General features: G+C 44.2%; 1 protein-coding gene across 2 annotated transcripts in view; it reads right to left on the reverse strand.

Moving 5' to 3' along the window:
* LRRC49 (leucine rich repeat containing 49) overlaps positions 1–13,535 on the reverse strand; it is a 166,368-nt gene that overhangs the window by 12,141 nt on the left and 140,692 nt on the right. For both annotated transcript variants that reach the window (XM_044283298.1, XM_044283297.1), the window contains 3 exons: positions 3,723–3,960; positions 2,140–2,325; positions 1,082–1,191 (listed from right to left, as the gene is read on the reverse strand). In XM_044283298.1, the coding sequence (XP_044139233.1) occupies positions 1,082–1,191; positions 2,140–2,325; positions 3,723–3,960 (534 nt within the window). The remainder of the gene's footprint in view (positions 1–1,081; positions 1,192–2,139; positions 2,326–3,722; positions 3,961–13,535) is intronic.

Below are 13,535 nucleotides of genomic sequence, written 5' to 3' on the forward strand. Positions count from 1 at the left end.
GCAGTTGTCGCCCCTGAAGAAGCGAGGCAGCGAAACCCGGGTCGGGCAGAAACCAGACGATTGTATCTATTGATATATGCCTTTTGTTGATCGACTCTTGTGAGTACAATAAAACCTTTTAATAACATCAAGCCAAAGGGTGCTTCACTATTGTATCAATTTCCTTGAACCCTATAGAGGAAACCATCTGTGGAAGATTGGACCTTTTTTGGGTGGAAAGGAAAGGTGTTGGAGCCCGGCACCATCCACTATTGACCGGAGATTATAGTCCAGAGCAGCGCGGTTCCAAAAACTCTCATTACCTGCATTTCCAGTGTGATACACCTACCACACTACTCCGGAACCAGCAGCAGCGCAAGCAATTTGTCCGTGTGAGGATACAGGACTGACTTTTTTATTGTTGATTTAATGAATGTAATGTATTCACAAAATGAAAAAAAAAAACTTTAATTTAAACACCCTCATACCACTGAAGGTTAAAAAATAAATAATCATCCTATCCTCACCTGTTTCTCCTCCACCATCTTCAGCGCTGCAGCTCCGTCCTATACCCATTGTTTGTATACAAGGCTGCAGTATAGCCATAGAGGTATACTGAAAGTGACCTTACAGCCAATCACTGGCCTTAGTAGTATACAGCACAAGACTGCTGAGGCCAGTGATTGGCTGCAGCTGTCACAGGCTGTATAAAATACCAATAAGAGGACCGGAGCTGCAGCGCTGAAAACTGTGGGAGAAACAGGGGAGTATGGAATCATTATTTATTTTATAAAATGTACTGTACCTGCATGGGGGAAATTGTGAATTAATTCAAACAACTCTTTTAAGTGAATTTTATCTGATAATAGGTTGATAACTATTATTAGGACACCAGAGCTCTCAATCCATCTTTCTTCTAAAATTATGAGCAATTAGAAGCATTATTTTTTAAAGGTTCTGCCCAAAAGCACATACAAGCATAGGACATAGATCAACAAAAAGACACATTCATGAGAACAGCACTGGTCTTCCCGTGAAATAGTAGCATGAAAACAGTAACAGCTGAATTCTGAAGTATCTATATTGAAAAATGAGAATGTACCTGGAATCACCGAGGAGTGCAGCGAGTCTGTAGTGTGGTGACTCTGAAGCGGCAACATAGGCAAGAATTCCAAAGAGCCTTTCTGACATAACCACATCATTCTGAGTAACCTGCCAACACACAAAAACATATGGCACTCCGTAGTGCTAGTGGAATACAGATGTGTGTCCCTCCTTAGCTTTCCTCATGACTCCAGATATCCCCAGATGACTAGCACAAGATGAAGCAAACTTTCTTAAACTGTTCACGTCAGTCCACCCATCTAGGGATCTCTAAAGCCAAGAGAAAAGGTAAGAACGTACGTCTGTGTATATGTTTTACTTTATGAACTTTGAGGCCCTTACAAGTCTTGGAAATAAAATGCTTATTTAGGACAGAACTTTGTGTATCAGTATGCATTCACATGTTGTGTCAATGGTTTAGCACAAAGCCATACCACTGCCAAAACAGCATACCTTAAAGCGTACCTGAAAAAAAGTTTGCATAATGGCTGTGCTTCATAACTGTGGAGGAACAGTTATGTTTGGGCTTCCCTAATGTTATTTTCAACCATATTATTCCGCTTTTCAGCTGCACAGCTAGATGCATTTCTCTCAGAAGAAGGGGGCATATTCATTCTATGGAAGACACCCAGGATGCTCCTGTGATGTTCAGAAGTGGTGTGGAAGCAAGAAGCAGTTGCTTTATCAGGTTCAGGGTCTCAGCTAGCTTTGACATGCCCCTTCCTCCTATGAGCCGTTTTCTGTGTCTCTGTTGCCAGGGACGGATTTTGCCTGCCAACAGGCAAGTTAGATGGACATAAAACCCCTAGTGGCGATGTCTTTACATTTTTTTTCAGGTGGATGCAGGCATAGTTTTTAAATGAAGTGATTCAGAAATTAGCCATTTATACCATTCTCTATAAAATGAAATTTTGTTAAAAGTACAGTGACTCTTTAAAACCCCCAAAAGCCCCATCCTCACTACATCAGTACATGAATAGCTGAGTGGAAAATGCTTTAAGAAATAATCTTAATGTTTGGAAATAAATTTATACTTGCTGACATGGCTTGTCATACCTCATTTTCATTGACTTTCTGAATGCCGAAGTTGTTCAGTCTGAAAAGAACATAATACTTCCAAAGAGTAAAATTAACAACAGGGTTTCCCTGAGGATCCACAGTCAACTGATCAAGCCGACGCAACTGAGCCAAAGCGTTGAACTGATTCAAGGTGATCAGATTGTTTTCCTTAAATTTAAGGTGCTGTTAAAAGATAAAAATATTTAGTTGGTGACATACTGTATAAAATATAGATGTCATCAGAAACATGATAATCTAACATTCAAATTCATTGACAAATGGTGTAAGATATGTTCTCCAACTCAAAGCATTATGCCCAGACATAATATCTAACAGGCTATGTTATTCACATTAATCTGTCAATACACGTCTGTTCTGCATCTACAATACATTAAAGGGGTTGGCCACTCTGTTAGCACTTATTAAAACTGTAAAGAAAGGTGGGAGATATTACACTCACTAATATATCTACTTAAGCAGATCTGCCTCCTGTCCTGCTCTCACCACGCCCCCTCCTGTCCTGCTCTCACCCTGCCCCCTCCTGTCCTGCTCTCACCACGCCCCCTCCTGTCCTGCTCTCACCACGCCCCCTCCTGTCCTGCTCTCACCACGCCCCCTCCTGTCCTGCTCTCACCACTGCCCCTCCTGTCCTGCTCTCACCACGCCCCCTCCTGTCCTGCTCTCACCCTGCCCCCTCCTGTCCTGCTCTCACCACGCCCCCTCCTGTCCTGCTCTCACCACGCCCCCTCCTGTCCTGCTCTCACCGCGTCCCCTCCTGTCCTGCTCTCACCACGCCCCCTCCTGTCCTGCTCTCACCACGCCCCCTCCTGTCCTGCTCTCACCACGCCCCCTCCTGTCCTGCTCTCACCACGCCCCCTCCTGTCCTGCTCTCACCACGCCCCCTCCTTGTATAAGAGGTGCTTTCCTTCTGTGACTGGCCCTCTTGGCTGTGCAGGGCTGGCAGGGGCTTAGCAGGGACACTTGTTAGGGAGACTGAGGGGAAGCTGTGATGGCTGATCTGACTGCAGGCTCTGCCCCCTCTGTACTGAGAGGATCCTGCCTACATGTGAACTAAAACTATGAACAATTCCAGTGTCTGTCCTGTTTATGGCCCCTCTGTTCTCCAGTCACTGGTGTCACCATCTAAAAATGTGTGCCCTCTCCTTCCTACACTCTGTATATGGTGATATGTGACCCCCACCACTGCATATAGGAAACACAGGTGGGCGGGGATGTCATGTGACTGCTCCTCTGTACATGCTTGCTGCAATGCATGCTGGGATTTTTACTTTCACTTTGCAGCTGCTCCGCCCACACAGCCAGTCCGAGGAGCTCCTCCAGGGAGGCACGTCATGGTGAACAGGTTAGAAAAATGATATGTAGCCAGTACATGTCACATGATAGAAATACTTCATGGTTTTGGCTATTGTCTGGGGCAGTTTGGATTTTTGATACTTAGGGTGGCCAACCCCTTTAAGCACATAAAGGAATATCCAGTCACTTAAATTTCCCTAAAGAGTTACACTAAACATAATAAAACCCAATAAAATCATCCATAGCTCATCTGATGCTACACTTACTGTTCCATTGGGAAACTTGATTCTTATTTTTGGCAGAATCTGAACTATGTCTTCAAAATTTATAAAAGTGAACGAGATGGTGTTAACCGAGCCAGCTGTCTGTACACTCCATGTCCTGTCAAGAGATTCAAGGGCTCCCAAGCCATACAGGGACAAAGTATCTCCTTCGAGCTCCACAAGATGGGAATCCACCACAGAAAGTCCTTGCACAGCACTGCTAAGTACGGTATCAAGCGATCTAGAGAGGAAGAAGGTATGATCATTAATATTCTAACAAGGTTCCATTGTCTTGACAGCTCTGTAATATTGGTAACTTGCTAAAAGGGATCCTGTATATATTTTGTAAAACATACTGTGAAGACAAGTCATTGACTTCCTTAAAGGGGTGTGGCCATCTAGGACATTGATGGCATATCGCTAGGATATGCCATGTCAGACAGGTGCAGGTTCTACCTCTGGGACCCTCTGCTATCTACACAACAATGCCCTCTGAAGTGAAGGAGAGCGTGCTGCGCAAGTGCGGCGAGCTTTCCATTCATCCCTATGGGAGTTCCTAAAATAGTCAAGCAAGTGTGTGCTCCATTCACTGCTAGGGGACTGCTGGAAATAGCCGATCCAGAGCTCAGCTATTTTGGAAACTCCCATAGCAGGTGGTTGCGCATGCACAGTTGCTTTCTGTTTACGTCAGGGGGCTTGTTCTGGAGATAGGAGAGGGTCTCAGAGGTGGGACCTGCACCTGACATTGATTCCATATCCTAGTGATGTGCCATCAATGTGCCAGATGGACCAATCCCGTTAAATAGATAATTACAATGACAAATACAATAGTCAGCAGCCCTTAAGGGGGTTTGCATCACCATCCTTTAAAATAATGATTTAAAAAGGAAGATGGAATTCTGTATTTTAATTTTTTTCCCCTCTTCTGCTTTGAGCTGTGGTCACATGACCATGTCCATGCAGCTCTTTCTTATTTCCTGTAAAATGATGTCCATGGGGATGTCAAAGTAGCAACAGCGAGAGATAAAGGGGCGTGTAAGTAGCTGGGTGGGAGGGGCTATAAACTAGCTGGGGCGTGGTTAGGGGTGGTGCTGGAGCTGTGGCAGAGAAAAGAGAAGTGCATCATGGGTTTGGTTGGAGCAGCAAAAGGAAGTTCTACATCCAGGATGGAAACAACCCAGAGTGATTGGTCTACAAGGTAAAAACGGGTCAGGAGAGTCCAAATTGAAAAAGAAAGACCAGGTGGAAGATGTACATGAGGTAAGAATTTGACTGAGTGTAGTAGATGGCCGGAAAGCTGTACCTCAGTACAGCGATGTTTATAGCCGTAGCTGGATGAAAAAGTGACCCTATGGCTGCTTCCTGTGTGATCCAGATTATACCACTGAAACACGTTACTATTATATATCATCAAAGAAAAGGTATAGAAGAACATAAAGGAACAGACAAGCGAGAGACAGTTTAATAGCGTTGTCTTCTCTGAGTCACGCAGTTGTCTTTGTATATCTACTTAGAACAAATATTTCTATTTTTACTGTATAAAGGGCAGATTACATCATGAGTTCTCAATGCCATGTTTTTCTATCTTGGAGGCTCAGGCTGTGTTCACATCCGCTTTAGGGGCTCCATTAGAAGCCTTCAGTGCAGATTCCAGCAAGAAAGCCATGCTGGGTATCCTGATGTTGTCTCTCTGGTGTGTGTCTGAGACTGAGTAGGTGGTGAGCCCAACTGGGGACAGGGACTAAATGTGAGTGACAATCTGTACAACACTGCAGAATATGTTGGTGCTCCAGAAGCAACAGGAATTAAATAGGAAATGATAAAATACAAAACAAATACAATGTTAAGGACCGTTTTTGGATAGCATCTTATCTGCCCCCAACATTAAAGGGAACTTCTACTATGCTACCCTCACTGAGCGTTTCTAAATGTTTATTGTGTTACCCTAAACATATAAATTACACTTTAAATTTCATTTGCAGACTAATTCAATAAGTATTATGCATTTTGTACTTCCTGCCTTTTATGCAAATTAACATAAAAGAGTCATATCTTACTTGTGTGAGAAGAGTCATATTTTCAAGCTCTGACTACTCTCTGGTTAATTTGCATATGTATCAAATCGGTTTATTTTACACAATAAAAGCACACAGAGCTATGGGGACTGGGTATTGCGGATGTGCTAGCGGCCATCTAGCAACCCATGTCCTCAGCTCTATACCCCAAATCCAGGTGACAGGTTCCCTTTAAAGGGATTGTCTCACTTCAGCAACTTGCGATGTATTATGTACACAAATACAAGGCACTTACTAATGTATTGCGATTGTCCATATTGCCTTCTTTGCTGGCTTGGTTAATTTTTACATCACATTATACACTGCTCGTATCTAGGGATTCTGACCACCCTACAATCCAGCAGCAGTGGTTGTGCTTGTACACTATAGGAAAAAGAGCTAGCCTCTCTGGTAGTCGGGAGCATGCGAGCGTACATAGGCACACATGCGCAGCAGCTCCTGTCCCGACCACCTCATATCTGCGCTGCAGTGGTGGCTGAAACCTCTGGAAACGAGCAGTGTATAATGTGATGTGCCTTGTATTAACATTAGCTACATGATAAATGCATGTGCTGAAGTGAGATAACCCCTTTAAGGGGCCATTATATGAACTGATCGAGCAGGCAATTATTTATTCCCAATAATTGCCTTAGTGGCAGCAGAGCTGCAATCATGTCCAGACTATTGATAGTCCCCATACAGACTCATTGGGGGAGATTTATCAAAACTGGTGTAAAGGAAAACTGGCTTTGTTACCCATAGCAACCAATTCCATGTTTACTTTTTCAAAGGAGCTCTGACAATTGAAAGGTAGAATCTGATTGGCTGCTATGGGTAACAAAGCCATTTTTGTTTTGCACTAGTTTTGATAAATTTCCCCCACTGTCTGGGCAGCAGGTCGCTGTTTGCGCAGGTTGTTCTGTCCAGAAATGATGATTCCACACCGACAATGCTGCTGAACGACCGATTGCTTGGCGGCACCTTTATACTGGTCATGGTCAATTATCGAGAACGAGTGTTTATATGGATGTTCATTCATAAATACAGACGTGGACAAAATTGTTGGTACCCTTTGGTCAATGAAAGAAAAAGTCACAATGGTCACAGAAATAACTTTAATCTGACAAAAGTAATAATAAATTAAAATTCTATAAATGTTAACCAATGAAAGTCAGACATTGTTTTTCAACCATGCTTCAACAGAATTATGTAAAAAAATAAACTCATGAAACAGGCATGGACAAAAATGATGGTACCCCTAGAAAACACAGAACATAATGTGACCAAAGGGACATGTTAATTCAAGGTGTGTCCACTAATTAGCATCACAGGTGTCTACAACCTTGTAATCAGCCATTGGGCCTATATATATGGCTCCAGGTAATCACTGTGTTGTTTGGTGATATGGTGTGTACCACACTCGACATGGACCAGAGGAAGCAAAGGAAAGAGCTGTCTCAAGAGATCAGAAAGAAAATTATAGACAAGCATGTTAAAGGTAAAGGCTATAAGACCATCTCCAAGCAACTAGATGTTCCTGTGAGTACAGTTGCACATATTATTCATAAGTTTAAGATCCATGGGACTGTAGCCAACCTCCCTGGACGTGGCCGCAGGAGGAAAATTGATGACAAATCTAAGAGACGGATAATCCGAATGGTAACAAAAGAGCCTAGAAAGACTTCTAAAGAGATTCAAGGTGAACTTCATGCTCAAGGAACATCAGTGTCAGATCGCACCATCCGTCGTTGTTTGAGCCAAAGTGGACTACATGGGAGACGACCAAGGAGGACACCATTGTTGAAAACGAATCATAAAAAAGCAAGACTGGAATATGCCAAACTACATGTTGACAAGCCACAAAGCTTCTGGGAGAATGTCCTGTGGACAGATGAGACAAAAATCGAAGTTTTTGCCAAGGCACATCAGCTGTATGTTCACAGACGAAAAAATGAAGCATATCAAGAAAAGAACACTGTCCCTACTGTGAAACATGGAGGAGGCTCTGTTATGTTCTGGGGCTGCTTTGCTGCGTCTGGCACAGGGTGTCTTGAATCTGTGCAGGGTACAATGAAATCTCAAGACTATCAAGGAATTCTAGAGAGAAATGTACTAGCCAGTGTCAGAAAGCTTGGTCTCAGTCGCAGGTCATGGGTCTTGCAACAGGACAATGACCCAAAACACACCGCTAAAAACACCCAAGAATGGCTAAGAGGAAAAAATTGGACTATTCTAAAGTGGCCTTCTATGAGCCCTGACCTCAATCCTATTGAGCATCTTTGGAAGGAGCTGAAACATGCAGTCTGGAAAAGGCACCCTTCAAACCGGACACAACTGGAGCAGTTTGCTCATGAGGAGTGGGCCAAAATACCTGCTGAGAGGTGCAGATGTCTCATTGACAGTTACAGGAAGCGTTTGATTGCAGTGATTGCCTCAAAAGGTTGCGCAACAAAATATTAAGTTAGGGGTACCATCATTTTTGTCCATGCCTGTTTCATGAGTTTATTTTTTTACATAATTCTGTTGAAGCATGGTTGAAAAACAATGTCTGACTTTCATTGGTTAACATTTATAGAATTTTAATTTATTATTACTTTTGTCAGATTAAAGTTATTTCTGTGACCATTGTGACTTTTTCTTTCATTGACCAAAGGGTCAATTTTGTCCACGTCTGTATCAGCCCAAGTGAAGGGTCTTTAGGCAAGCTATAATATTGCACAAGTAAAATGTAAGCTCGGTGAGCACCAAATCTGGCCTTCAAATGGAGCCACCCAAAGCAAATGGAGCCAGCCCACAAAGACCCAGTTCACGCAGTAATGTATTGCAGGCAAACCCCAGAAAATTCTGTAGGCTAAGCGTACTTTCACACTTGAGTTAAACTTTTCCGGTATTGAGTTCCGTCCTGATTAGTTTTATCCTAATGCATTCTGAAAGGAGAGCAATCTGTTCAGTATGCATCAGGATGTCTTCAGTTCAGTCACTGTACAGTTTTTGGACGGAGAAAATACTGGAGCATGCTGAGGTATTTTCTCCTTCCAAAATTCCGGAACACTTGCCGGAATGCCGGATACGGCATTATTTTCCATTGAAATGCATTAATGCTGGATCCGGTCCCAAGTGTTCCAGAAAAACAGATCCGGTTTTGCATTTATTGGGAATAAATAGTCTCAATAATTGCCTGCTCGATCAGTCCATGTAATGGCCCCTTAAAGGGGCTATCTCACTTCAGCACATGCATTTATCATGTAGCTAATGTTAATACAAGGCACATCACATTATACACTGCTCGTTTCCAGAGGTTTCAGCCACCACTGCAGCGCAGATATGAGGTGGTCGGGACAGGAGCTGCTGCGCATGCGCAGACCTTTAAAAATGTGAAAAAAGATAAATACCGGATGTTTTTCCGGATGACAACCGGAGAGACGGATCCGGTATTGCAATGCATTTGTGAGACGGATCCGCATCCGGATCTGTCTACAAATGGTATCCGTTTACATACAGATTGCCGGATCCAGCAGGCAGTTCCGGCGACGGATCCTACAACACAAGTGTGAAAGTACCCTAAGTGTTCATCCAGTGGCCCGGAAGAAGCCGAACGGGAGCAAAATCCTCGGTTGGACATTCTGGTCAGCGTTTTGCATATTTACTTTTAGATATGCAGTTTTTATATTTTCCCTTTGTATGAGGAATAAAAATTCAGTTTTTAAAACTATCCTGGCAGCCTGCACTAAACCTCCTTTCTCTGTTAAGCAAATCCAGCAGCCTAACCAGCAGAACTGTGCTACTGAACCCTGTGGATGACGTGCGCCAGATGAACACTTGGCCTACGGCACTGCATAGAGCACGTGGAGATTTTTTATGGAATTGAAAGACTGCCTAGGAGACCTACTGACTCTCTCTTGCCCACTTCTTGTTTGGGCAGTGGTGAGTGGACTTTGAGTATTGTGCTTCCAGATTCCAAACACAACAGCCCTGGGTTTTGCTTGCGATAATTTATTAAACTATAATGTGTCCACCATTTCCCAGACACAGAACCTATAGTTTAGAGTTTTCATAGTGCTGTGGTCTCAGATACATATGCAGGGGTGTGGAAATTTAAAAAAAAAACTACTTGTCGAAGGACTAAAGCGGGGTCTCAATCTACTTGTCCCTCATGACAATCTACTTGTCCTGATACAAAAAGTAATTTTAAATCAAAACCATATTTAAGTGAATCCCTTTAATGTACATGCCATACTGGGCCAGTAAATCCCTTTAATATACATGCCATACTGGGGCAGTGAATCCCTTTAATATACATGCTAGGGGTGCACCGAAATGAAAATTCTGGTCCGAAACCGAAAATTCAGGATGCCCTTGACCAAAAACCAAAACCGCCTTTTTGCCCAAATACTTTTAAAATACTTTTTCTAAAATGATTTTATTAATAATTCTTTCACATGCACCCCACACACAGCTGCTCTGGGTAGGCAGACACACACAGCTCTGCTACATACACCACACACACTACTGTTCTGGATTCACACTATACACCTATCTTTGCTGCATTATACACATGAAGCACCCTCAGCTCTGCTACATGCACCCCACACACAGCTGCTCTGGGTAGGCAGACACACACAGCTATGCTACAAGCTCGCTGTACATCTTGTTTGCAGATTTGACTAAATCTGCAATGTGTGAATGAGGCCATACACATCATCCCTGCATTAACCCCTAAGTACCCGGAATTGTAAGTGCTAGGGTGCTAACCTCATATGTTCAACAGTTCAAGCCAAAGTCAGGAGCAGATGAGGATCATAAAGGCGCTACCAGTCCACAGCCTGGCTCCTCCCACCCACATGACCGGTCACATGGTCATGACATCATCAAAGGTCCTGTAGCTTAGAAGGATCTGGCATCTACACTGAGCTGCAGGGCGCAGAGCCCCTATGTCTGGTATACTGGGAAATGGGGGTGCAGAGCTGAGGGATCCCCATATGTTTAGCTCTGCAGGGATAGACAGTGCACGCTGCCGACCATATTTTCTGCCGATATGTACCAATATCGGCCGAAATGGATTAGGCCCATTTTCAGCCGATATTTTCGGCCGCCGGAATTTCGGTGCACCCCTAATACATGCCATACTGGGGCAGTGAATCCCTTTAATATACATGCCATACTGGGCCAGTGAATCCCTTTAATGTACATGCCATACTGGGGCAGTGAATCCCTTTAATGTACATGCCATACTGGGGCAGTGAATCCCTTTAATGTACATACCATACTGGGGCAGTGAATCCCTTTAATGTACATGCCATACTGGGGCAGTGAATCCCTTTAATGTACATGCCATACTGGGGCAGGGCAGTGAATCCCTTTAATGTACATGCCATACTGGGGCAGTGAATCCCTTTAATGTACATGCCATACTGGGCCAGTGAATCCCTTTAATGTACATGCCAGTATGGGGAAGTCCCCGCCCCCCCCCCCCTATTCATAGAGGGTGAGTGGCTGGAAGTTGGATCCTGGCAGCACTCCTATTGACACTTCAATGCCAGGGAGAAGAAGCAGAGCGGCAGCCTGACAGCAGAGCATAGCTGACCCAGAGCAGTCACCACACACACTACCTGCTGGGCTATCTATCACGGCACGGGCTGCCACCATGACAGGAGCTCCTACTACAGCCGCTGACTAACGTGTGCCTCCGCTGGGAGCTGACTTCCGGCCCGTGGCGCCCGACTTCCGGCCTGCACAGGAGCGCTGATAACTAGTGATGGGAAGTTCGGATCTTTTAGGTGAATCGGTTCATTTGAATCAGCTCATTCAAATGAACCGATTCATGAATCGGATCTTCGGTTCACTTGCTGAGTCACTGACTGCTGAGCTGACTCGCAAGTGAACCGAAGACTCTAGGTGCCGGTGCGCATGCGCAGATGCTATACAGTCGATTCACAATCACTTGCTGCTGCTGACTCAGTGCAGTCGGCTCTTCAGCTCTCTAATTAGTAATGAGTCAGGATCAGGAAGAGTGATTTATTATAGTGATAGTGAAGGGAAGCTGAGGCCGGACAGGAGGACGCAGGACAGGAGTCAGAAGCTGTCACTGTGGTGTGCAATGTGCATTGTTACCCACAGTGACAACAGTCTGACACTGATATTAGTACAATGAACCAAGTGAAGTGATGTGAACCCACCCTTAGTTATATAGCTACTGAATGAGATGCCTTTAACATATATATCTCCTGACAAGCCAATTTGATCCTAAAGGGTTAATTTAATTCAACCTGTAATCTAAACTCTTGTGTCATCTGTCACTTCTCCTATCTGTTGCAACAAAAGCAGCCTCAGCCTCAGTGTAATGTAACCTGCTCTACACTCTGACTCACTGCTCTACACTCTGACTCACTGCTCTACACTCTGACTCACTGCTCTACACTCTGACTCACTGCTCTACACTCTGACTCACTGCTCTACACTCTGACTCACTGCTCTACACTCTGACTCACTGCTCTACACTCTGACTCACGGCTCTTTTAACTCAATGAATCGAATGAGTCACAAACTAAGTCGGATCTTTAGATTCTTTTAACTTGTGACTCATTCGATTCATTTCTATTCTTAGACTCCCTGCACTTGTGTGACTCAGACAGAGCTGCTAGTGTGCTTGCCTTGCCCCCTCAGCTCTGATTGGTTGGTGGGCGGGGAGGGGAGGGGCTGGCAGAAGCAGCTTCCACTCTAAGATCATATTACGCTCCTCCCCGTCCCTCCCTCAGGCTCCCTGCTGCCAGCGTCTCTGCATCGTCCGTGTGACTGAGCTGAGCCGTTTCAAACGGATCGGAATCAGTCAGCCCTGCTACTTGCCCGCAGGGCTAAGCTGCCTGCACAAACTACCTGCCCGGCGCCCGGAACTGCATGTCCCGGGCGTCGGGCGATAGGAATTCCACACCCCTGATATGCATTGACTTTATTGTGTGTATTCACACATCAATGGTTTTCCACAGACACTGGGTCGGTTCTGACACTACGGAAGCATGCCCTATTTTTGTCTGTGATTACACGTACATTATAGTCTATGGGTCTGTGAAAAACCAGGGACACAACATGGATGTTATCCGTGTTTGGTCTGTGGTTCTAATGACCACTGGTAGAAGATGCTCTGGAAATACATTTTCAGCCTAGCAGTGTACGTGGAATACAGACGATACAAGGAGAGCAAAGGGACACGTCCTCTTCACGGATGAACCACTGACCATCTTGTTACGGATGTCATGAAGGACAAGGATGTGTGAAAGAGGACTTACTGCTAGTGTAGATTTCTCCCAGACTTTTCAGAATGAAGTTGGCCTCAAGCAGTTCACCTTCGGTATTTTGCTTCATTGTGTCATGCATGAAAAGGTACATTACAATGGCAGATCTGGACACGTATGAAATGGTAGAACTTTAAACATGTCCACACTGTCTCAATGCAGACTAGAAGCAGGCATTTCTATGGAAAGTCTCTATAACACTATGTAGCAAATATGATATGGTTGTTCTGCCATCACAATGATCCTCAGCCAAACTTTTAGTATTGAAGTCATCAGCCTTACATTCACCCAACTAAGCCTGCCTGCAATGCGGATCGTATTAATTTAGCTCATGTTGGCACACACATTCAGCTCCAAGAAATTACTACTTGGCAAGAACATATAGTCTTTTTCTAAGCAATACTTTTTTTGTTTGGTTTAATAAGGGGCAAATCCAACTGAGCACAAATCCCAGTTCTATTTCCAGGTCTGTA

The sequence above is a fragment of the Bufo gargarizans genome, chromosome 2 (genome assembly GCF_014858855.1).
Source record: "Bufo gargarizans isolate SCDJY-AF-19 chromosome 2, ASM1485885v1, whole genome shotgun sequence".
NCBI lineage: Eukaryota > Metazoa > Chordata > Amphibia > Anura > Bufonidae > Bufo > Bufo gargarizans.